General features: G+C 40.0%; 1 protein-coding gene across 4 annotated transcripts in view; it reads left to right on the top strand.

Moving 5' to 3' along the window:
* Positions 1-24,404, top strand: part of RAB23 (RAB23, member RAS oncogene family) — a 47,185-nt gene that overhangs the window by 9,226 nt on the left and 13,555 nt on the right. The window contains exons 1-3 of one of the 4 annotated variants that reach the window (XM_075747411.1): positions 20,568-20,750; positions 22,404-22,605; positions 23,471-23,556. In XM_075747411.1, coding sequence (XP_075603526.1) covers positions 22,451-22,605; positions 23,471-23,556 — 241 coding nt within the window. In that variant the 5' untranslated portion in view covers positions 20,568-20,750; positions 22,404-22,450. Of the gene's footprint in view, positions 1-20,567; positions 20,755-21,279; positions 21,441-22,403; positions 22,606-23,470; positions 23,557-24,404 lie in introns of those variants that run through there. The other 3 variants (XM_075747413.1, XM_075747414.1, XM_075747412.1) reach the window with 3 other exon arrangements.

Below are 24,404 nucleotides of genomic sequence, written 5' to 3'. Positions count from 1 at the left end.
CTCTGTGTAGCTAGAAAGCTAGCACTCCCTGCTGTGGTGTAGAGCGCTGGATTTCTCAGTAGCTTCGTTCCAGCTGGGAATGGAGAGTGACCCCCACAGGCTGCGGGAATACGTCATTGAATAAAGAAGATCTCCCTGAAGCATCTGGGACCTGGTGTAATTCCTGATCTCTCTATGGCATTAGAAGGACAGCATTTGTTCTATGATTCAGAGAACACAGACAACTTGGCTTTTTATGGATCACCATCCCTACCATGTCTTCAACCCTGTGCTCCATTTCACACACAACCACTTCATCTTCTTCCTTGTTCTTGTTTCCTAAGTCCTCTTCTTCCTTGCTGCCAGAAGAAGACAGTACATGTGCTGAGCATAGCCTGGACACTGATAAGCTAAGTAGTGGCTCTATCAAAAGTGACAGATATTTTCTGCTTTTTTTGTCTGTGGTGAACACACTCATTTATCTGGGTCTCTTTCATCTACTTAGTTGCCAATTTTCAGACAATGTGTTTAATGTTTACCATCTTTGAGATGTTTATCTATATTATTTGGTTTCTATCTATATTATTTGGAATCTACTCTTATTAGGAGGAATCATTCACCACCATCAGCAGCTGCCAACGCAGAGATAGAATTATTCTTCTGCAATTGCATTAGCAACAGTCTGCAAAGGCAGTCAGCAGAGATCAGCTGTGTAGACAACATTTGCTACTCAAATAGTAAGTCCCTGTCTTCACCACAGTATGTCACATGGAATGGGGACAATTGCCGGTAGGTCATATGGTGGCCATCGTGCAAACTTAACAGCACATTGTTTCTGATGAGGAAAAAACAAGACTTTTTGTCACAATATTGCTTTCTCAGTTCTCTTGTATGTCTTACAGAAGAAGGTATTTTATTGTAAGGTCCTTAAGAATTATGACTACCAGAATTCAGTTCTATAGAATATTTCATATCTCACATTGTTTCTCACACCATAGTTTCACTTTATGGCAAATTCAGCAGTGATGCTAACATAGGCATTTTCTTCTATCCCTGTGTGATGACGCAAAGTGGATCAGGAAACTGATCTGACTTTAAGAAAAAAGTGTTTTTTGAACACTAGTTCAGTTCACCATCCAATTTCCATTGTAAGCACACAAACTGTTGTTCCCATGCAACTGAGTGAGAGGCACAGCACGGGGAGGCAGATAGCAGTATCTTCAGTATTTCCTTCAAATGTTAAGCTCCTACATATACTTACTGGTTTTCAGGGTATGTGGAGCTGCTATGACTAGGCAAACACTTTCTGTCTCCTTGCTTCCCATGCTGGATCCCTGCCATGAAGTTGTAAGAAGAAAAGATGGAGCAGTGACGTAAGCTTGAAGTCTCGGGCTCCTTCTGCAACTGAACCCCAACCCTCCTTGGACTTTCAGTTCACATTAGGAGCCTTAGCAACCTGAACCTCCATGCGTACTCATAGTCCTTGCCCCAAAACACCACCTTCAAACAATCTTCAGTTCTAGTTACCAGATCATACCCATTTGCCCTTGCTTTTAAACAGCTTATCCTCTTAATTTCCTTGATATGCCTATCCACATCTACTTAGCAGTTTCATCCAAGATATGCAGACATCCTAGCTACCTCAGAGTAGTGCAGAGGCTGCTGATCTGAAGGAAGTGCTCAAGGAAATAGCAAAGTCCACAGGATTTTTAGTCCTTAGCATCACCTAATCACACTCAGCAATGTTGTGTGAGACTTGTTCTAGCCTGGAATTTTCCAGGGTTCACAGCAACAGTCTACCCTGATTTGCATGAAGTTATTTCTTTCATTACTGTTATATCGATCCGAAAATAATAAATAGTATCTCCTGTTTGTAGGGAAGCAAAAAGGAAAGTCAAAAGTCACATGCAAATAAAGAGGATCAAATGGTACTTCTGAATCCTTCTTACTGAGAAACAAAGGAGTTCCCTGGATGAGAGCCAGGGTTAACTCGATCCAGTCAGTGGGCTTCTCACAGGCATCATTTTTGCATCACCATAGTTATTCTACCTTGAAGGTAGCATTGAGCTTTAACTATTATAAATTTGTACATGAGGGAAAACATGTGATGATTGAATCCCTTTTGTAAGTGACAAAAACATGTCCTCCTGACATTTTTTTTGCCAAAAAAGTTTGAGCTGTGTGATGCTTTAGGACAGAAATCAGTTTCATATATTTTTTAAATGCAAGAGAGACAAGTGCTAAAGAGAAAGGCAACATAATAAATAATAAAAATTTACTCCTACCAGTGCTAAGGTGACTGATAACCCATCACTAGGCAAAGAGCCTCAGTACTGAAAGAAATCTAAAGCTACTAAAGTAGAAAATATAAATCTAAAGCAAGAGGACCACTGTGCACTAGCCCCATAAGTGGGACATTGTAAAATGCCAAAATTCTTTCATAGCAACCATCACCAAGGACATCAGTTACATAAAAATGTGATATAAAAATGTGAACAGATAGATATCCTTCTACAAGTGAAGTAAAAGTGGGTTGGTTTCCATCTGTAATGTTGATAAATGAAATGTTGAACTATTTGGTGCAAAACATCAGTAGCCATTGATACATCTTTTACAATCACTCTCTACACCTGTCTACTCACTCACATCAGGACAATACAGAACATAGGTTGGTTGTAGGTCTTTTTACACATAGAATCATAGAATCATAGAATCATAGAATGGTTTGGGTTGGAAGGGACCTCAAAGATCATCTAGTTCCAACCCCCCCTGCCCTGGGCAGGGACACCCTCCACTAGACCAGGTTGCCCAAAGCCCCATCCAACCTGGCCTTGAACACTGCCAGGGATGGGGCCTCCACAACCTCTCTGGGCAACCTGTTCCAGCGTCTCACCTCCCTCACAGTGAAGAATTTCTTCCTAACAGCTAATCTAAATCTACCCTCCTCCAGCTTAAGACCATTACCCCTTGTCCTATCACTACATATACTTGCATCTATGCACAGGGCAGGAGCTGCAAATACAGGAGCAGCCCAAGCATCTACTTAATGCAATCTGTTTCTGACAGTGATTGGTACCAGATGCTGCAAAGGAAATTTCCACAGAATCCACAAGGTAATCAGTCATGGACGAACGGATATATAAGGACAGTTTCTTCCTAACTTTGCTGTTTAGCTGGTGCATGCCCTGAAGAATGGCATCTTATGCCCTTTCCAAATTCATTCTCTCCCATCACCTTAATAATGTGTATCCTGTTTACTGAACCCTGTCTCTCTTTCTGTACCCTGCTGCAAGCTTCCCCCATCACCAGGGCTTTAGCAGTCTGTGCACCAAGGATCCAGGGGCCAGCTCTGACACCACAGCTGCACAACCTCTGCTCAGACTGCTGAAAATGAGCTGAGAGTCTGTACAGAGATGAGAAAAATTAAAATGACAGGTACTGGTGTGATAGCAGGTCAAGAATTCAAGAGGGAAAACACCGGCATGGAAAGGTGTATAATCCTACATTAAAAAAGAGAGGGAGGCTTGTTGGTCCATGGACTAGTCAGGAGCTGCTGGGACAAGTCACCAGTGTCACAAGTGTCGGTGGAGCTGGTGGTAAGTAGCAGCTCAGCAGCCCCATGCATCTGTTGCGGGGAGGTGTGGGACCAGCCTGCCCTCCCCATCATGACTGATACCTGGCTGGGCAGGAAAGACCCTGCGTGCCATGCCTGGAGCAGTGAGTGTATTAATCCTTAACCTAAGGGGTCATTAAATACAAGCTATTTTTTGTGTGAGTCGATAAGCACTTGCTTAGTACTCGTATATTGTGCCTATCCTGCTTGTAAAGGATCACAGGGTATGGCTACGCGTACCCAAACAAACCAACTCAAAATAGGGACCATAACAACTGATGTACCCTTATTTCTGAAATCTGCTCTTAACCTCAGTAATTTATTGAACAATCAAATCCATGATGTGTTGTATAAACCACCGGTGATGATTGTGTAAACTGAGAGAAATTGCATATTTCTGAGTCTGTGCTGCAGAAGCCTGACTGAAGCAAATCTTTTTCAACATGATGTTTTATATTATTTTTTTAATCTCTGCAAAACCAGCCAATTCCTACCACCCAATTTGCTCATACTGCAGTAATTCAACCCTTGGCATTTTTAGCAGATTCACCACAGGTCATTAGTTGCAATGTGTGTGTAGTTTATGGAGTAGATAGCCCACAACTGCGCCTATTTTGTTTTTACAAGCATTTTTGTTCACTCACACTGGACAAAGCACTCAGCAGGATAATATTTCATGAGGTCATCTTTTACAGTAGTAATTTTTTTGCAGTAGTAAGGAGAATTTCTGAAATAGAATATTGTTGCTAATTACTTTCACTCACCTAATTCAGCCATCTAAAGCTTAGGTGTCTAATTTAAGCTAATTGACTTGGCTGCCTCAGTGATTACTGGAGAGAGAGAGGTCTGAGAGAGGAAAAGATCTCCAGCATATTTTTGATACTTACTTTATCCCACTATGAATCACCCTCCAGGAGTCCTCCCTCTTTCTGCTGAGTACAGAGGTAGTCAAAATGATAATTTTAAACTGGATGCCCACCCTTGCTTTTATGCAGTGTATATATGAAGTTCTCTGCAGATGGACTGCAAAGAAACAACATAGACACAGCTTGAAATCACAGTTAGCTGATACATATTATTTTAGAGATATAGGAAGCAAGCTTGAGATTTTCTGCTCCAAAACAAACAAAAGCCCAGGTCTCTGTCTTTTGCATTGTTATGATGAAAATTGGATGAACCTTCACTGAATTTGATGAGCACAATGAGTCTTTTGCATGGCTGTTCAGCTCAAGGTAGTTCATCTTTTTTCATTTTTTTTTTTTTGGGGGGGAGGTGAGGGGTTAAATTTCAGTAGGAGCCATCATCAAAAGTCCAGACCACAAGTCCACAAGTGAGGCCATGAATATGGTTTTGCAGTTGGTCATCATATTTCAAGAAGGGCACAAAAAACTGGAGAGTCCAACAACAAGTCAAAGATCTAAAATCAAAAGGATATAATATAGTGGGGTTGTTTAGCTTAATAAAGAGAAGACAGTTAGGGAAGAGTGGGAACTTCATGATTTTCAAAAACCATCATGGAGGAAAAGCAATGATCACAGCAAGGAAAATTTCAGGGTAGACATAAGGAAAAAGCTCATACTAAAGAAGTGTCTGGGGGGACTTGCCCAGTTTTCATTACTGGAGCTTGTTAAAACTAAACAAGACAAATGTCTATCATGAATGACTTAGGCATAGGCGCTCTGCCCTAGGAAAGGGAAAGGGAAATAGAACAAATGCATCCTTCCTCTATAAGCTTCCATTATCTAATTAATTTCTTATTTAGAAGAAATTTATTTCTTATTTCTCTGTTTCTTATAAATTTCTTCTAAATAAGAAATGGGCTGACAGGAACCTTTTGAACAAGTTCAAAAAAGGAAAGTGCAAAGTCCTGCACCTGGGGAAGAACAACCCCAGGCACCAACCAGTACATGCTGAGGCCACCCAGCTGGAAAGCAGCTTTGCAGAAAAGGACCTGGGTGTCCTGGTGGACACAAAGTTGATCATCAGCCAGCAGTGTGCCCGTGCCACAAAGGGCTGCATTAGGAGAAGTGCTGCCAGGAGGTAGAGCAGGGGTGATCCTTCCCCTCTACTCAGCACTGGTGGGGCCACACCTGGAGTGCTGTGTCCTGTCTGGGCTCCCTGGTACAAGAGACAGATGGACATACTGGAGAGAGACCAGGGCCCATCCCGATGGGGAGGGAGTGAATGAGAGGCTGCGTGGTGCTCAGCTGCCGGCTGGGGTAAAACCACGACAGCCACGAAGATGGTTAAGTGACTGGAGCATCTCTCCCTGTGAGGAAAGTCTGAGGCAGCTGGGGCTGTTCAGCCTGGAGAAGAGAAGGCTCAAGGGGGATCTCACCAATGCATATAAATACCTGAAGGGAGGGTGCACAGAGGACAGAGCCAGGCTCCTTCAGTGGTGCACGGTGGCAGGACCAGAGGCCATGGGCACAAACTGAAACACTGAAGATTCCCTCTGAAGATCAGGAAACACCTTTTCACTGTGAGAGTGACTGAGCACTGGCACAGGTTGCCCAGAGGGGTTGTGGAGTCTCCATTCTTTGAGATATTCAAAACCCATCTGGACATGGTCCTGGGCAACTGGCTTTAGATGACCCTGCTTGAGTAGAGGGGTTGGACCAGATGACCTCTGGAGATCCCTTCCAACCTCAGCCATTCTGTGATTCTGTAATCAATGGGGGGAGTAAGCAGATGCACAGAACAACTTTGAATATTACTTGAATTGCTCTTTCTCTATTTGTCTGTCTTTTTCTGACACCTGTACAAAGAGTTCCCAGTTTAGGTGCCCATGTTTACGGGCAGGAGGGGATGAATCTTGGCCAAGGGCTGTAGAACACAGATAGCAGAGAGCTCCTTGGAGGCTGAGTCCCTGCTCAGCTTCCACTGACCTCCCAAGGAGTTAACGGTGTTTAACAGCCCACTGAATAAAGGTTGCTTTTTTTTTTTTTCCCTGACAGAATTTAAGCTTCTGTATAACAGGCGCTAAAACATAGCCTGTCAGATTGTCAAAATTATGGTCTTTATTTCTCTAGAGTATGCCAGAGAAAATCCTAAAGTAAATGATTGAAGATTTTGTTACAATAGTCATAATGTTTAAGTAAAGCAATGACTCTCTGTCTCACAAATGCTTCATTTTTACCAGTCCTCAGTTTACTTAAACATTAGAGACAATGTAACAAAATCTTCATTCACTGACACTCTGAAACATAACAAAAAGGGGTTTGCCAATGAAATAACTTTATTAGCGTGTTAGTAATACCTTTTTGCATTTCTGTAACCTTTTTGTATTGTTTTTAATTTGGTCTTTTTCTAATTGATAATTACATTTGACAATCTGGATCTACTTTACCTAAATACATAAGCTCTGTTTTAACCTCTTATCAGAAGCAAGAGTCAACGTTAAAAAAGACATTTTCAGATTCCATATTTTCACTTCTGCCTTGTGGTACTGAAAACCAAACTTTCCTAACTGATTTGAATCTTCCCATCCAAGTTAAGCTTACTTACACCACCTTCCTAATTCCACCTCCTGCAGAATAATGCCTTCATTTTAATCTATCATATAAATACAACTCACTGATTTCTTTCTTTACAGGCATGCCACAACTTGCCCTAACTTCCTTAAACTATTTCTAATGCATTTACTGGTCTTTAAGGTGATGTAAATATTTTGTTTCAGTTGTCAAAGATTCTTCTTTACATATAATGATTGTGAAAAGACAGTCAGTACTGTTACTATGTTCAGTGTGTGGTGTCTAAGTGATGAGCAAGAATATGCACTCTGGAAGCACAAGGAGGCTACTAAAGAAGATTGGTATTTACCTGAAGGTATCAAGTATCAGTAAATAGACATGAAAATAAGCAGCACAAAAAATATTGTGATTTCAAGATAAAATAGCAAAGTTCTAAGTCTAAAATAGCCACCAAAAATAATCTTTTCTGTTTTCTACACGTGAAATTTCAAGATAACTGATCCTCTTTATGCCACAGCTTCTCCCCACACAACATGTAAATGCAATATTTCATTTTTTCTCTTTTATCATCTTTTTAAAAGACTTACTATTGCCATTGGCTATAAAAGCCAGCTGGATGAAGTGCTTCATTATATGTCTCTTAATTTAGCTAGTGAGAACATTTCATAGAGCCATTTTTTTAATTTTCTCCTGCAACTCTACAATAAAAATGTGGTCCCTAGTCTCCCAGTCACCTTTTAAAAACCTCATATAATGAGAAAGAGATATATTGGGCTCTTGATGCTTGCCATTTGGCTAGTACATTTTACTTTTATTCTTCCTTCCGGGGAGTTGGAGATATTCAGTATAACATTGTTAGAGTTGCCCATTTAAAAGTCTTTTCCTGAAGAACATTTTACTGCTTTTTGAGAAGATTTTTTTTATGGAGCTTAATATGTCTTTTATTACTGAAGGCTGTACTGCAGCAAAGCTCTAAAAGACAAACCTGAAAGTAGATTAGTTATCCCAACTGTTCAGACTTTCCAGACCCACATTGGCACTTACTGAGTTTCATTAGCCTTTCTAGGGGGAGAAAAGCTTGAAAAGCAATCCAGTAATAAAACCAAAACCCTCAGTACAATATGGGAGCAAGAGTGTATGGAAAAGAGGGGAAAAAAATACAAGGCTTTTATTTCATCTCTGGGCCCATATGGGACAGGCATCTCATGTAATGGATGCAGTGTCAGAAGAAAGGGGTTTAGCCTTATAGTGGGGTCTCAAATACCAAATACTCAAATACTGGAAGAACAGGCTATTTCAATTTTCTGACAGCAGAATTTACAAAGGTGAATTTGTTAATAGTGGAGATAAGCAGTATCAGTTGGGTGCAGTGTTCCTGTGGACTTAGGAGAAGTTAGGAAGCGCAGCATACCCCAAATGAAGAGTACTGCTAAGAGATGGACTTGGAATTTGGATCTGGTGATACCCTCATGTACAAATCCTCACATTTTCAAGATAAAGAAATCTCATCTCTAATCTAGCAAAATGACCATACAGTTATGCTTGACTAAATACAATCTTTTCCTAATCCAACAGATATCAGTGGAGGGATTTTTTTTCAGCCCAAATTATTTTGACATGTTGGTCAATGGCGGATTTCTACATACAAGTTACTTACAGCTTCCTTTGAAGCTATGGCCTGCTCATTTGGCAGAAGTTCAATGACTCACCATGCCACCAGGAAGTCAAGCGTGAGCTGTATTCATTTCAACAGAGCCCCTGGCAGAGAAAGTCAATCCCTCTGTTGACAGGAGCTATAGACAAGCTACCTGTGTAAGGCAAGATGCAGCACTCTACCAGGTTACCTACCACACCTTGCAGTGACAAGCTATGTGGTAATTTCCTCCTCTTTTCAGTCACATTTTACTTGACATCAATTTTATCAATGTATATTTTCCATCAAAAGGTTAATTTATATAGCTGACTCCAAAAGGCATTTTGGGAAAATAACTTGTGAGCTTTCCTGAGATTTGTAGTCATCTGGCAATGCACATGAACATCTCCCTCTGGTGACCAGTGATAGAACCTGTGGGAACAGAATGAAGCTGCGATGGGGGAGGTTTAGCTTGGATATCAGGAAAAGGTTCTTCACTGGGAGGGTGGTCGGGCACTAGAACAGGCTCCCCAGGGAAGTGGTCACAGCACTGAGCTTGACTGAGTTTAAGAAGCGTCTGGATAACGCTCTCAGTCATATGCTCTGATTTGGCTGGTCCTGTGTGGAGCCAGGAGTTGGACTCAATGATCCTTATGGGTCCCTTCCAACTCAGGACATCCTAGGATTCTATGATCTGAACTGAATACTGAGGTAAGACCTGTAACCCTGTCTCAGCTGTAACCAGCCATACAATAGCAATGTATGAATGTGAAACAGAAAACAGGAAAAGTAAGTCTTCGAGCTGATGTTCAGGAATGACTTACGGTCTCATGGATTTCAGGCGTTTTTCCTCCTCCACTGTGACTTCTGATTTCTTGGACAAATATTTCCAAAAGCACTAAAAGACCGACTTTACCCATAGACCACAAATCTTCTATATAATTGTATTTTATTAATTATTTTTATTATTTTCCTAAAATCAGCTATATATATTCTTAGTCCTAGCTCAATATAATATCTAGATGCACGAAAACAGTGCAGCAAAGAAACCCCAACAAATAATACAGGTAAAAAAGGATAAAACTCTGACATGAAAAAAAAAAAGTCTTCCATAAATTGTTTGTGAGAAGCAAAGAGTGGGCTGCTTCCCAGGGAAGGCCAGTCAGGAGCTGCAGTAACAGTAAGGTGGCAGGACACCAGCAAGGGGACAGTCCAACCACGCCTGAGCCAGGAGAGCAAGACAGGTCTGGTGATGGTAACCAGGGTCAGTCACAGCCCAGGCAAGTCCCTGGTGACCAGGCAGGTCCAAAGTCACATCACCAGGTCAGGATCAGGGCCATTTCATATATGAAATGAACAAGAGTTAGGCAGAGAGTAACACTCCCCAGTCAGGATTTGCAGCGGCTGGCACTGCGAGATGATTGAACCAGGCAATAACAAATGGCAGAGAGAGATTTTCTCCTGTGTGGGCCTATTTTAATGGCTTTAGACCCCAAAACTAATTCCCATTTTAAAGTGTCTTCATTTAGTCAGGATTCAAAAAAATCAGCAAATTAGGGCAAATTAGAGGCCAAGGGGCTGTGGCAGTCATGGCTCCTTACATAGAATATGTTGACATGGTCACAGGGCATATGCAAATCAGGTGATAAAGAAACAGAAAGTGTGCTAAAAATCTACATAGTACAAGGGTGAAAAGGATGAAGAGTTAAGCTCTCCTATCACAAAGCACTCTTGCCATCATGTCCCCAAGGACAGTGAGAAAAGAACAATATGCACTGTTTGCCCTAGGAGTCATCATCTGGTGAGCTTCCAACCTCACACAAAGCATGAGGCAGCATTTTGGCAGTTCTGTATGCTGACTTGCCCACTGCTTAGAGCTATAATTTGGAAAACTGAAATCTAGTTCACATTCCTCTGACTGGACTCAAATCTTTTATCCCTCCAGTATGTCCTTCCAGCATACTGGTAAAAATATGACTCAAGTTACTTGAGCGGAGAGAGGTGGTTTGTCCAAATGACATTTTACCTCAATTAATGCATTCCCACAGCAAATTATTTCCTTACAAAAATTCATTTTTGATGAAACATATACAGCAACTTCAATATACATAAATTTCCCTCCAAGCTCATCATGTTGTATAATCACAAACACAAAAAATCCTAAGAAATCTACACTTGATGGCAAATGTACAAAACCCCAGCATTATGGAGAAGGCACAGAAGTCAGGTCAGCTACTGGGACATAGGAATCAACATTTTTTATCAAATAACTCATATTTGTTGCTCTTTTCAGCGGTTATTTAAAACAAGCCTATAGCATTTAAAGTATAAGATACAACATGTTAAGAACAATAGAAATAACTATGTAGGCATAGAAAGAATCATAACTACTGTCAGAACTGTATATGAATTTATTAGTAATTTATTAATTTTCTATTAATATCTCCTTCACAGTGAATAAGTGAATTTCTGCCATTCTTAATTAAAACACTAAATAAAATCTCAGAAAACAAGTTATGTTATTTTAATAGTACACTTAATGACTTTGCATATTTTTGCATTTTGTCAGTTGTTACAATCTTTTAATCCCAAATAAGTTATTCTTAATGTCATGGTTCGGCCCCAGCCAGCAGCTGAGCACCACATGGCCGCTCACTCACTCCCTCCCGGTGGGATGGGGAGGAAAATTGGAAGAAAAAAGGTAAAACTCATGCGTTGGGATAAGGACAGTTTACTGGGACAGCAAAGGAAGAGGAAAATAACAACAATATAACAGAATATACAAAGCAGGTCAGACACAATGCAATTTGCTTACCCGACCCGATGCCCAGCCTGTCCTCAAGCAACAAGCCTTCCTCCCTGCATCATTACACCATATGGTATGGAATACCCTTTTGGCTAGTTTGGGTCAGCTATTCCTGGCTGTCCTCTCTCCCAGCTTCTTGTGAAAATTAACTCTATCCTAGCCAAAAACCAGAACACTTAATTAATTGGAGGCTTAGTAAATACATACCCAAGTATCTGCCAAAGCTTTTGATAAAATTACATGCAGCCAAGATATGCTTTCTAGCTCTCCTCCCCCTGCTCTGCTCCCCAAACAAATCTGCACCTCAGTCTTTCAGGCAGAGTATGAACCACACAAGTTCCCTCTGTGGCTTCCGAGTCCCCGCTCCAGTGGCTCCAACAAGGGAACATTACCCCACCTGGAGTACTGCGTCCAGCTCTGGGGTCCCCAGTACAAGAAAGACATGGAGCTGTTGGAGAGAGTCCAGAGGAGGGCCACGAAGCTGATCAGAGGGCTGGAACACCTCTCCTATGAGGACAGGTTGAGAGAGTTGGGGTTGTTCAGCCTGGAGAAGAGAAGGCTCCAGGGAGACTTTACAGCAGTCTCCCAGTACCTAAAGGGGGCCAGGAAATCTGGAGAGGGACTGTTTACAAGGACAAGTAGTGACAGAAGAAGGGGTAATGGCTTTAAGCTGAAGGAGGGTAGATTCAGATTAGATATGAGGAAGAAATTCTTCACTGTGAGGGTGGTGAAGCACTGGAACAGGTTGCCCAGAGAGGTTGTGGATGTCCCCTCCCTGGCAGTGTTCAAGGCCAGGTTGGATGGGGCTTTGGGCAACGTGGTCTAGTGGAGGGTGTCCCTGCCCATGGCAGGGGGGGTTGGAACTAGATGATCTTTGAGGTCCCTTCCAATCCAAACCATTCTATGATTCTATAATCCAGAGAGGCCATTTCATCCTCGCCCCGCCTTAGACGCTCAGAAGTAACACTGCACAGGGTGTGCTTTCACCAGGCCATACAGTCTGGGGGAAGAGCTGTTTGATTGTGACTTACAGTTGTTGTCCTCATGGGAATTAACACAATTCAGCTTCAGGCTCCGCTGTTCAAACCATAAGTGTTTAAGGGAGCTTCAGAGAAAATTAGATCTTCATTAGAGAGCACCAAGGCAGAGCCTAGAAAGGACTGTCATTCTGTCAGCCACAAGCGAAGCTGGAAGGAAAAAGGAAGGGTACTAAAGCATTATATAAAAATACCAAGTTTATTTTAACATTGTTTTTTACTGACTAAAGTCAAAACATTTGGTACTTATTTGTCTGTACACTTAATCAAATACAAGGTTTCATTTCATTTGCAGCAGATTTATTCAGTTTAAGTCAGTGTGAATTAAAGTAAAATGATACAGATTTCATAGCAAATTGACCTGTTATCCTTGCACCAGTTTTCTTGACAATTCTGCCTGACAGTTTTCTGATTGCTCTAATGCAAAATATCCTGCCTCACTCTTGTAGAGTGTCCTTTTTGGCATCATTTATATTTTACAGTTTTCTTTGTGTTTCTGTAAAGTGAATGGCGATAACTGGAGTTCAGGTTTTTTAAAACAGATCCTGTTAAATTTTGTAAATGTATGTACAAAAGTATCTAAAAATCAATCTAAACTCAGTCCTGACATACTTCAGGAACAACTTTCTAAAGTCCCACATCATTACCAAAACCATTACATGACTGCTGACTTAACCATGGGGAAAAACAAATCTGTATTTCTGTAAGAACCTAAGTAGAGCATTTTCATCTCTGCCAAAAACATCCTAGTTGATATGTAAAACATTTTCATCTATAAACTTGTATATTAGGACACCTTCATCTCACAGTGCTATGAAGTTTAAAATGTAAGTGCAGATGGAATACTTTATTAGATACCGTCTGCCATCTGATCTACTAGTGGCATCACAAATACCTTACAGGTCTCCTTTAGCTGCAAATATCAAAAGGGTAACATCTTAATAATTCTACACTTTCATTTTGGTTTGTGTGCTGCTAAAAGATAACTGTATGTCTACAAAAATATACAAAGTTAATAATATAAAATACCTAGACATCTGCCCTAACCTCAAAATATTTATCCACAATCTCTTCGCTACAGAGTTCAGCAGTTACTTTTCCATAGATTTTGAGTACAAGACAGATGGCATGTCACAGTAGCCAGATGAGATATCACATAGACAAATTTGTAACATATGGTAAATACAAGTCTCTTCCTGACTCTGGTAGATCATAGCAACATTTTCCCCAAATACTTGTGTTGTTTTGTAGTAGTGCAATATTTCAAAGCTTTATTCAGACCGTGATTATCAGTGTCTTGATTTCAGAAATATATGTCCTGAAAGAAAATTGGTTTATGATAATCTCAAACATTTAGCTTGTTTGTGGTATTTTTTGTCTGAAATGGGCTAAACTTCACAGACTGGACTGGAATAACAGCACATAATGTGGCAGTTCACATTTAAACTGCTTTCTAGCAACAAGTGTCTGCAAAGACACCCGTCAGCATGCAAAATTTGTAATGTGGAGAATTAATGCTTCCAAAAATAAGGATACAAAGATGCTGACTACTCAATACAGTAAATGAACACCTTCTATCTAACAGAGCAGGTTTAAAATAAGGTTACATCAGTCTCACATAAGACATTAGCTTACTTCAAAAATAGTTTGCACACATATGACTTGTTGTACACAAAGCTGATTTTTTCCACTTCTCTAATGTGACAACTATGAATTATTCCAGTCCCTGAAAAATTTCTCAAGTAATAAAACTCTGGCAAGCAGGCAAATACATTACATGCCTAGCTACAGGGATCTGCATGTGTATGATTTTTTTTCTCTAATTCCTGCCACTGCAAGTTTCAAATACTATTACACTCTTAAGTACATCCCACTGACTGCCAAGATTGGGCCACAAAATAGATAAGGTCACACAAGGTATTTCTCAAATCATCTATTCCCTGTAAAGCCTTCAGTGACTCAAAAGAGAACTTGAAAAATGTGGAGGAAACTAAATGTTGATGAGTGACAATATATCTATGAAGAAAAGAAGCAAATTACTGTCATTGTAAAACCCGTAATTGCCTCTGAGAGTGACCTCACTTAACTATAACTTATTGCATTCTGGTGATTCCAGTCCCTGAACGGCATCAGTTTATCATTAGGAAGGTTTTGCACTTCACAGGAACATTTTCCTCTAATTTCACATGAGGATTAAAATACAGCTCTGCATAGTCTGAACAGCACTTACAAATGACAGTGGGTAGCAAGAAAAACTCTTCATAGCTCAGGTCTTGGGGTAGCTTTTTTTTAATTAATTGTGTCTGTTTTCATAACAAGTCCTCAAGACTAAAGCAATGGAAGTATCTGCTTTCCTCTGATCTTCTTAGATCTTTTGACTTTACCCTGTTGAATAGCAAGCTAATTTCCCCACAGTAATGATTGCTGTTGATATTTCAATTTTTTTTTTGTATTAGACATTTCACAGTTTTAAGAAACCAGTTAATTGGAATGTGTTTAATTTCACAGGATTATTGTCACCTTTCTTGTACCTTGTTACTATTCTGTCTGCTTAATTCTTCCCAGACATGCTGTCAAAATGTTTATTCACAAAATACACAGAACAAAAAAAGTGCATTTGCACAAGATATTTCAGTCAACACATGCACATGTACTGTAAGGTACATCTATATGTGCATGCATGTGCATATACAGGTAATAGTTTTCTAGGTTACTCAGATTCTTCAGCTCCACTGATTTCCAGGCAAGCTGTAAGTCCTCACCATACCCAAAACTCATATAGCCTCTGTTACATGGTTTTAGATGAACTCAGGTGCCTAAATGTAACACTGTGAACTTGAAACTTATTTCTGTCACTCCAAATTCTGGAAACTCAGATGTAATGCTCCAATCAACAACATTCCCTGAAAAGAAAGTAAAAAGAAGCCTATAGTTTGCCTGACTCTAGTTAAGCACTGTGTTCTCCAAAATACTTCATATCCTGCCAAATTTAAATATAGGAATGAATTACTAATAAAAAAAATCTGACTGCTAAGCCTTCTGATCATCATTTAGACAGTTCTCTTCAGCTACCTGCAGCGGCAAATTTTAATCAGAAGGACGTTTGGTTTGTTTTCTTATCCCCTAAATAAATTTCTACTTCTAGCACTCCTCATTTTGGCCCCTGGTCATTAAAATTTTGATTTGGAGATCCATCACATGAAAGATTGATAAGCAGTATTCAGAACCTGCTTTGGCAGGGGAATGTGGTGCTAATGCCATAGCAAATATTTAACTTCATGGTCTTTATTGCTAATTTTGACTCAGTTCCTCCCTCCTTTGCTATCTATGTCTTCATACCTTTGTTGTCTGTCAACTGTTAAATAAGCATTTTCTGTGCTACCAGGAAATACTTTCAAATGATTACCCAATTTGGGTTAATATCTTCATTTCCTTCTCATTTGGTGGCAGATCTCTCTTTCTCAAGCAGCCATTATATTTCATTCACCAGATACGTATTTAAAGTAGAAAGAGCAGGAAAAGAGAAGCAAGTCCATTACTGCAAACAACTCAGCTAATATCAGTTTATCAGAAACTCTGAATGCAACAACTTTAAACACTTCCAGCATTTTCTTTGGGCAAATGAATTTCCAGATGAAGTAAGCTATAGCAAATACTAAAACTATGCATGATTCTTCAATACTTACAAATGAATTATCTACTATTTAGTGTTTCAGTCCAGATGTTGTCCTCAAATATTTCCATTTCTCTTCTCTTTACATTTTTATTACTCAAAAAACATAGAGCACACAGTTCAAGTATTCTGATATTTTTATCAATCTCTATAGAGTTAACAGAAATAACTGTATTTAGAATTTCTACTTTGTCATTGTATGATATATTGTTTGTACCTGATAATTCAACAGCGTCGCTGAATATGTTGGTTGAAATTAGCTGAAAGCACTGCTGCCAGCAACTTATCTTGGTTTATTTATTTTATTTACACTTAAGCATGGAAACTATTGCCTTCAGCATGAGAAACATCTTCAGAACTGTTAACATCTCAAGGCTCATTAACTTCTACTCATAGATCACATTTGGTTTGGGCATATTTAAGATTTACATAACAATGCATTAATAACTGCAGTCATAAACATTAGTATGCTCAGAATTACAAAAATAGCCATAAAAATACTTCAGTGCAACACATCTTACTTTCTCTGACCTTGTTGACATAGCCCCAACCCTGGGATTACAAAATGACAATGTCAGGCTGTATCATATGATCATCAGTTTCAAAAAATACAAAAAGAATATACTCAAAATTCATATTTTGATGTTTGTGAAGTATATAAAAATTAAAATTGAATATGATACATAAATGAAAAGTATGAAAATTAAAAATAAATGGCAATGAAAAATGGTATAGCTTCTAAGAACTTTTTTTTGCCTGTTTTTCCATTTATATGCCAAGCAAAACTGGATTATTTGTAGAATAAATTTTTAGTGTCAAAAATGCAAGCAAATATTGATTAAAAATGGGACTTTATATTTCACAGATAGGCTTTATGTGAAAAAACACGTCATAGCTATTGACACTTTTACACTGTGGCATTCAAGTGGATGTTTTTTTTTCATACCTAGATATTGCTGTGATTGGATTGTGTATTTTTTCCAACTTTCAGCATATGTTCTGTTTAATGAAAGAAAGAAAACATAAAACTGCTATGAGAAGACACTATACTGGGTGTGATGTGTAAGCTTGTAATCTAATGAGAAGCTTGGGATCATTTTTATTTTAGGCTACTCAGATGATTCTTTACAGGCATAGTTTGGAAAATTAGTTCTTCTGATACTATAGAGAGGAAAATACATAAAATCTACAAAAATAAGTGATAACAAGAAATAGTAGGTTGGAAGAAAATGGGAGGTCAGAATTGTAAATTTGCAAGGCTCTTAGTAATGGGAGAGAGAGAGAAAAGAATAATGAAGAATATCAGTGGCAGCAGATTTGAGAGGTGAACCTTGGCTTCCAACTCAAACCTTTCAAAAAGTCCAGATGGTTTGTGTCTATGAGTCTGAGTTGCTGAATTATGGAGAAGCATCTTTTTTGGTAAGTGCTAACCTCATCTCTTTGTCAAGAGGTGGAGTACAGAGGAGAGAGAGCCTGGGACAGGGAATCACTGCAGCTCATTGCATACCTCACTACAGCAAGTTTAGGAGCTTGTGGGAACTGGGGATCTTAGTCATCCACTCAAAGGAGCGCATCACAGTTCACTTGTGTCTCTGACACTGTAGGTTCTACGTCAGCTGTATGATCTTACTCTTAATGACTTATTAGCATGCAGTTCAGCTCCTAGATATTCTATATGAGCGACTACATTAAAATCCAGCTTCAAAAGGATTTAATACAGTAAAATATAAACATATATAAATGGAGATATTTTCATCACATTAACAAAAATATAGTGACTAAAAGTCCAGCATGCAGCATATTTTCACAGAAAACAAATTATATCAAGAAGTTGCTCTTTTTTTTTTTTTTTCAGGATTACATTGGCCGCAATGCATATATTGTGTGGAAAAAAACAGGACATGCAGCAGATGCATTGAACTGGCTCACTGAGAGATTTCAAAATGTAGCTGTGATTATGGAGATATCAGCAACGAGAGTGACTCTAATGGGACTCCCAAGGACTCTTGGTGAAGGATTATTTAACATTTTTATTGATTAATTAGACAACGATATTCATTTAAAGCTTGCTGTTAGCAAACATATGACTTTAATAAAGGACGGCACTACTTTCCTGTTATAGATCAATTTGATTTGCCTTGCAGTCAAACAAAATAATTTCATTGTAGCTAACTGCACCATAATACATCTGAAAAAAAAAAAAAAGAATATGGGCTATATGCTCACATTAAAAAAATGTCTTGGAAGGCAGTAATCACAGGAGACTGTAGAGAAAACTGTCGGAATAGGAGACCTTGGAGAAAAGGTATGGCAAAAGGGATTAGCATGATCCTTTGGGCTTCTGTAAATGGGAATACAAAGTAGAAGGTAAGAAGTTGCCTTACCTCTGCACATCTAATTTGGTATAATATGCTTCCTAATTTGGTGTATCTGCTTACAACATCAAAATATGGGGAAGCATTCAAAGGAGTATCACAGAAAGTACTCTGGATGCTGAAAAGTTAGCCTTACAATAGGTGTCTCACGGGGCTTGGGATATCCTGTTTGTCAAACAGAAGTTTCATGGCTGATTTCATTAGTGCGTCCTGATACCTGCAAATCCAAAAGATTAGGTGCTAGTCAGTCACCATGAAAAGATGTAGTAAGATCCAGTGACTAGAATTTTCATTTAGACAAACTGAAGAGAGATACAGTTCTTTAGTTGCAACCAAGTCACGCTGCTGGCTGATATCACAAGTCGTTGAATCACATATATGCTAAAGCCTTGAAATCTGTGAATGCATCAGTTCCTCCATTCTTCTCTTTCCTTTGTGAGACATGATATGAAAAGTTTCCTGAATTGCTCTCAATATACCCATAAGACATGCTGGAATGGTTTAGCCTTGCTGAATTATTGGAGTTTCACAATGAAATATCTGCACATCACCAATATGACAGACAGGTCATAGTACATGTTCTAGCCTTATACTTCATAAAAGCTTTACCCAATATATGGATTTTAAAGAACAGGAAATTAGAAACCAAAATTATTTACAGCAGTCATTAACTTACTGCCTAAATTAGGGCATTTAGGATATATCTCCTCTTCTAATCTTACACACCTGTGGCCAGAGGCTCCCTTTCCAGTCAAGGGAGGGAACTGAGTAGTTCACCTGGGCTACTTGACAGCCATCTGCAGGTGAACCATACCATACAAATGTTTACAATATAGGTATTAGGTGAGATGAATCCCAGCCATGCACCTCACGTCTCCCATGGTGAAACTTGGGAAGTGCAATAAGGTGCATTTCTGATGTAATAACTTTGGTATTAGGCAGGTAACAAAAATTTGTTACAGCTAATAGGAGGGCTCTCTAATTCAAGGCCTTTTGGCATCAGACAGACTCTGAGACTAGCAGCCAGGGTCAGCACTAACAAAATGAAAGCACAAATTTCAGAATAAAAACCATGCATAAAATTTAACTATTCTTTTGAGGTGTAGCTAAAAAATGCGCTAATCCAAAAGGTATTTATTTAGGCACAGGCAACACCAATTGGCTCTAGAAGGAAGACATAGCCTTGGGAAGCATGGGACAGGGATAAAAAGACCTCAGTAGTGCAAGGCAGTTTTCAGCAACCTGAACTTGTAATACCCAAGTGTTCCTTGGCCATACTTGAGCAGCAGGAGTGCTGGGGGGCACTGAGAGCAGCCACCCCAGCCAACGACATGGGCTTCGCAACAGGAAGAGAGAAAGGGATTTTAAGGCAGGGGACATCTTTTATCAGTCTAACTTTCAAAAATAACCCACAATGGAACATCTTCAGATCTTAAGGCTATCACATCTATTATGCTAAACCCCATCATATTCCGTTTTATAAAAAGTGTGGAAGCTGGATGACTATGTGCCACGGTGATGGACTGAAAATGGACACGGTCACACCTTGGTTAAAAAAAAAAAAAAGGGAACAGGAACAGCCTGAGGAAAGCTAATGGATGGCCAAACACGGTTTTGTTTGCCATGGAAGATGAGATGAGGAAGAAAGGCGGACGGGTGGGAGTGAAGGAGGGATGAGAGTACCTGGGAGCCGGGAAGATCAGCCTTGCCCGGGTCTTTCCTCAGGCACCCAGATGAAAACCTCTCACAGAGGCAGATCCCATCGGCATCTCTCCCTCGCTTCTCCCCCGAGTCGGGCGGCCAACGGCCCCGAAGCCAAACCCCACGGCAGGGGCTCCTGGCCAGCCGCCAGCCCCGCGCTTGCCCATCCCGTCCCGTACCCACCGACTGCCCCGGCCGCCTCCCCACGCCGCCCCAGCCGGGGGCCGCGGGGGCGGAGGCAGCAGGCGGGCACCTCCCCGAGCGGCGCCCCCAGTCCTGACGGCGTTTCCGGGCGGGGCAGCCGGGATGTGCGTCCGGGTTGGGTCGGCCCCAGCAAGCGGTTTCCTCTCGCTTTCCTTCCTTCTCCCTTTCCCTGCTTCCCTCCCTCCCTCGCCGTCGCTGAGGTGGAGCCGCCGCCGTGCCCTCTGAGGGAGCGCCGCCCGCCCCGCTCCTGCTGGGGGTTGGTGAGAGGGGCCGCGGGCGGGCGCGAATCGGGGCCCCAGCGGTGGCTGGGGGTGCTCCGAGGCGGGAGGGTGCTGCCGGGCTTGGCGGGGAAGGGAGCCGGGGAGGCGGCGGGGCGAGCGCCGGAGGGGCCGCGGGAGGGGGGCCGAGGCGGCTGGCTGAGCCTCCGCCCTCAGCGCGGCCACGGCGGCGGCGTTCCCTGCGCCGGTGGCCGCGGGCAGCTCCTTTCCCGGAGACCACCGAAGGGCTGTCTCTGCCGAGCGTAGGTCCTCGCTTAAAATGGCCATCCGGATTCCTGGGGGCCGACGTAGCGGCAGTTTTAGCGGTGCTTGCCGAATACCTGATAAAAATCCGCGTATACTAATGTGTAATGCAACCAAAGGCAGTCCAGAAACATTATCTGCCTGGGTGAGCCGGAGCGAGGGTATCGGGTAGCCCAGCTCTTCCAGCACGGGCTGCCTGTGTGTGGTGATGGGCAAGGTCTTTAAAATAGGTGTGTTTTCCCCTCCTTTCGAAGGAGAGTAACCACTTACCTCTTGGGAGGAAATTTGCCGCTCTGCAGATGCGAAGCGCTACTGTGGCGATATCCCAGCACAGCAAAAAGTTGTGGGGGAAACAACTTTTACGCGCACCTCTGTTTCTTCCTCATTAAAGAAACTCACCAAAACTTGAATGAAATATTTTTACAGTAAGCCCAGTAAATTATTTTCCTTTTTTGCACACTGGAATTTTCGTTTATATAAAGAGTTCTGTGTCTGTTATAACCGCTTGCGCTGTGAACTTTGTCCGTGTACTTCAGCCACTTGGCTTTGTCTCTGGTTAATTGGATGGTGTACTCCGACTAAATTAAATCAGAGAGAAATTAGGTGGCTTCCTTGCAGTGGCCATGTGATGTGAGATTGTGGTCACACCTAATATACTTATAATACAGACTTTTTAAATGTAAATAACTTGTGTATTGTGTGTTGATAAGTTAAATTATCTAAAAGTGAAAACGTTTTGAAATCTTTTAAGACGGATTATTCAATTTCTTGTTTAAAAAAAGAATTTTGGAAAATGTGTTTTCTTCAGAATTACCCAGTAATTATACGTTTAGTGTTTTGATTCACGTGCTAAAAATTAGTAAGAGTGCACAAAATTTATTTGATCGTGATTTTTATTGACTTCCTCAGAAGGACACATTTAGACAAGTTCATAAGAACTGGAGTAAGGGATATAATCACAGAATGATGCAGGTTTATGTCTTCAAAGCATCAGTGTTGGGGTTGGGTGACGATATCTGAACTAGGTCTAAGAGCACAGTGGCTGGAGTTAGAAGTTGCTGTACTTCAGACTTATGCTACGTGTGCTAGGTTGATCAGTTGAGTGTCTTGTATGTGATAGCAGTGAAACATGAGGAACATCATCAACATATGACAATACATTTGTACAGTGGAAGGATATTTTTTATGAAGAGTTCTATTAATTTCCAATTAATAAATGGCAAATCAAAGTACAGATGGGCTAAATAACTTGGCCAAGGTTGCTTAAGCAGTCTGGTAGAGCTGAAAATAAACTACAATCTTTGTGACTCCTAATGTGTGATTGTATTTCCTCTTGCTCTCTATTCACAGCATTTTTATGAACATAGCTGTTTACTTTTTTTTTACAGAATCAATAGTTTCCTGAATAAGCTAGAGAGTCACTTGGGCTGCAAAGATGTTGGAAGAAGATATGGAGGTGGCCATCAAGGTGGTGGTAGTAGGAAATGGAGCTGTTGGAAAGTCCAGTATGATTCAGCGATATTGCAAGGGGATTTTTACAAAAGACTACAAGAAAACTATTGGTGTAGATTTCCTGGAAAGACAAATCCAGTATGTATTAAACAGATGCCATACTACTGATTTTTACCTTTCCCTCTGTTTCTTTGTTCTGTTGTAATTCTGAGATTTACAAAGGCTTGAAACAAGGCCTGCTGTCTCCAAAGCACAATAAAGGGAGTTGTTTTCTGTCTTACACAGTGGGCTAAAATTATATCGCTTTATTTTCCATACAAGGTTTAGAATTACAAATCAAAAGCAAAATAAAATTTGGAACCTCTGTCATACTAAGCTTTCTGACAAGTTTCCTTTGTATTCTACCACCTGTTGATTTTTATTATTATTATTATTTTTAATTTCTTGTGGAGGAAGTGGAAGTGCTTACGATAGAATGATTTATTCTATGAATAAATAGAATTTATTAGCCAATATAGATTAAAATGACTGTGGAAAAAATAATTAAATACACTATAGATTTAGTGTCTTTATGTAATATAAGCAGATAATACCCAATTAGATTTGATAAAATGGAAAATACTGTGGTAATGACAAGTAAGAAAATACTATAAATTTTGTAAGCTGATTAAAAAGACAAAAGGACCGTTATTCAGGCACTTCAGTTTTGTTCTGAAGTCTATATTATTTTTCCTCATAGAGGGAAATGTAGAGGAAGAAGAAGAAAAGGAGAGGAAAATGTAACATGGATTGTCAGGAAAGAGCCTGTAATGTAATTGAGGGATTACTGCCATAGCATGTTACAGAGGTGAACCATTATCAAATTAAGTTACATTGTATTTAAATGACGTTAAATTTGAACTGAATTACTCTTATATTGTAGACATAGAAGTATCTCCATGTCTGTTGTTTTGAATTGCTCTTGTTTGTTGTATTTATTACAAAACCATGTCGTTTATTTCAGAGTTAATGATGAAGATGTCAGGCTAATGTTGTGGGACACTGCGGGACAAGAAGAATTTGATGCAATAACTAAGGCCTACTATAGAGGTGAAAATGCTATGTTTGTTGTTTGGTGGTTGTTTTGTGGGGTTTTTTTGTCTGTGCATCTCTAAGATATTTTCCTATCTCTGTATTAAGAATTGTAGTTAGTTTGTGTGTGTGCAAAGCATTTTTAGTTCACCTTTTACAGTTCTTAAATGTTTTTCCCCTTCGTGTAAGATCCTTGCCTTAATTAAGTGTCACTTTATGCAGGATGCTCAATAGTGCCCTTTAAAAAACATAGAACAAAATGAGACAAATATCTGCAATCGCCATTCAGACAATCAAATGCAAAATTATTTTTTTCCCTCTAAAAGTGCCTTCTTACTTCTGTAAGACATATATTTGTCAACGTTCCAAAAACTATGGCTGAGGCGTTTAGAAATTAATCCAAGGAAAAAAAATAATCCACCAGTCATCCCAGAAAGGTAGTTTACTAGGCACAGCAGTTCTCTTGCTAATACAGACTGCCTTGGACATATTAACACAATGGAGTAAGAAGGAAAGTGTATGTACTTCATAAAATAGAAACTATATTACTCAGTCATATAAAGGTAGGTTATCTATTTAGCCAGTTACAAATTGCATACTTAGGCTTTCTTTCCATATAATTTAACAGTGGTTGTGAAAATCTTTCCTTTTTGTTTTTTAACATGAGAGATACAAATGTCTTGGCAAAGATTCCATCATTCAGTTCTTGTCAAACTAATTACCTGATGGCTGGGAAAAATCTATTACTATGGTACAAAATCTTAGAAAAAATACCTCATTTAGAGATAAAACAATAGTTATGCCATGCTGTTTCGTTTCAGGGTGGTATAGTCCTCTGACCTTTTTATATTTCATGATTGGTTTTG

Source organism: Balearica regulorum, chromosome 3, assembly GCF_011004875.1.
Source record: "Balearica regulorum gibbericeps isolate bBalReg1 chromosome 3, bBalReg1.pri, whole genome shotgun sequence".
NCBI classification, from domain to species: domain Eukaryota; kingdom Metazoa; phylum Chordata; class Aves; order Gruiformes; family Gruidae; genus Balearica; species Balearica regulorum.
Note: the sequence above shows the minus strand (reverse complement) of the source record. Positions and strands in the feature narration are given on the sequence as shown.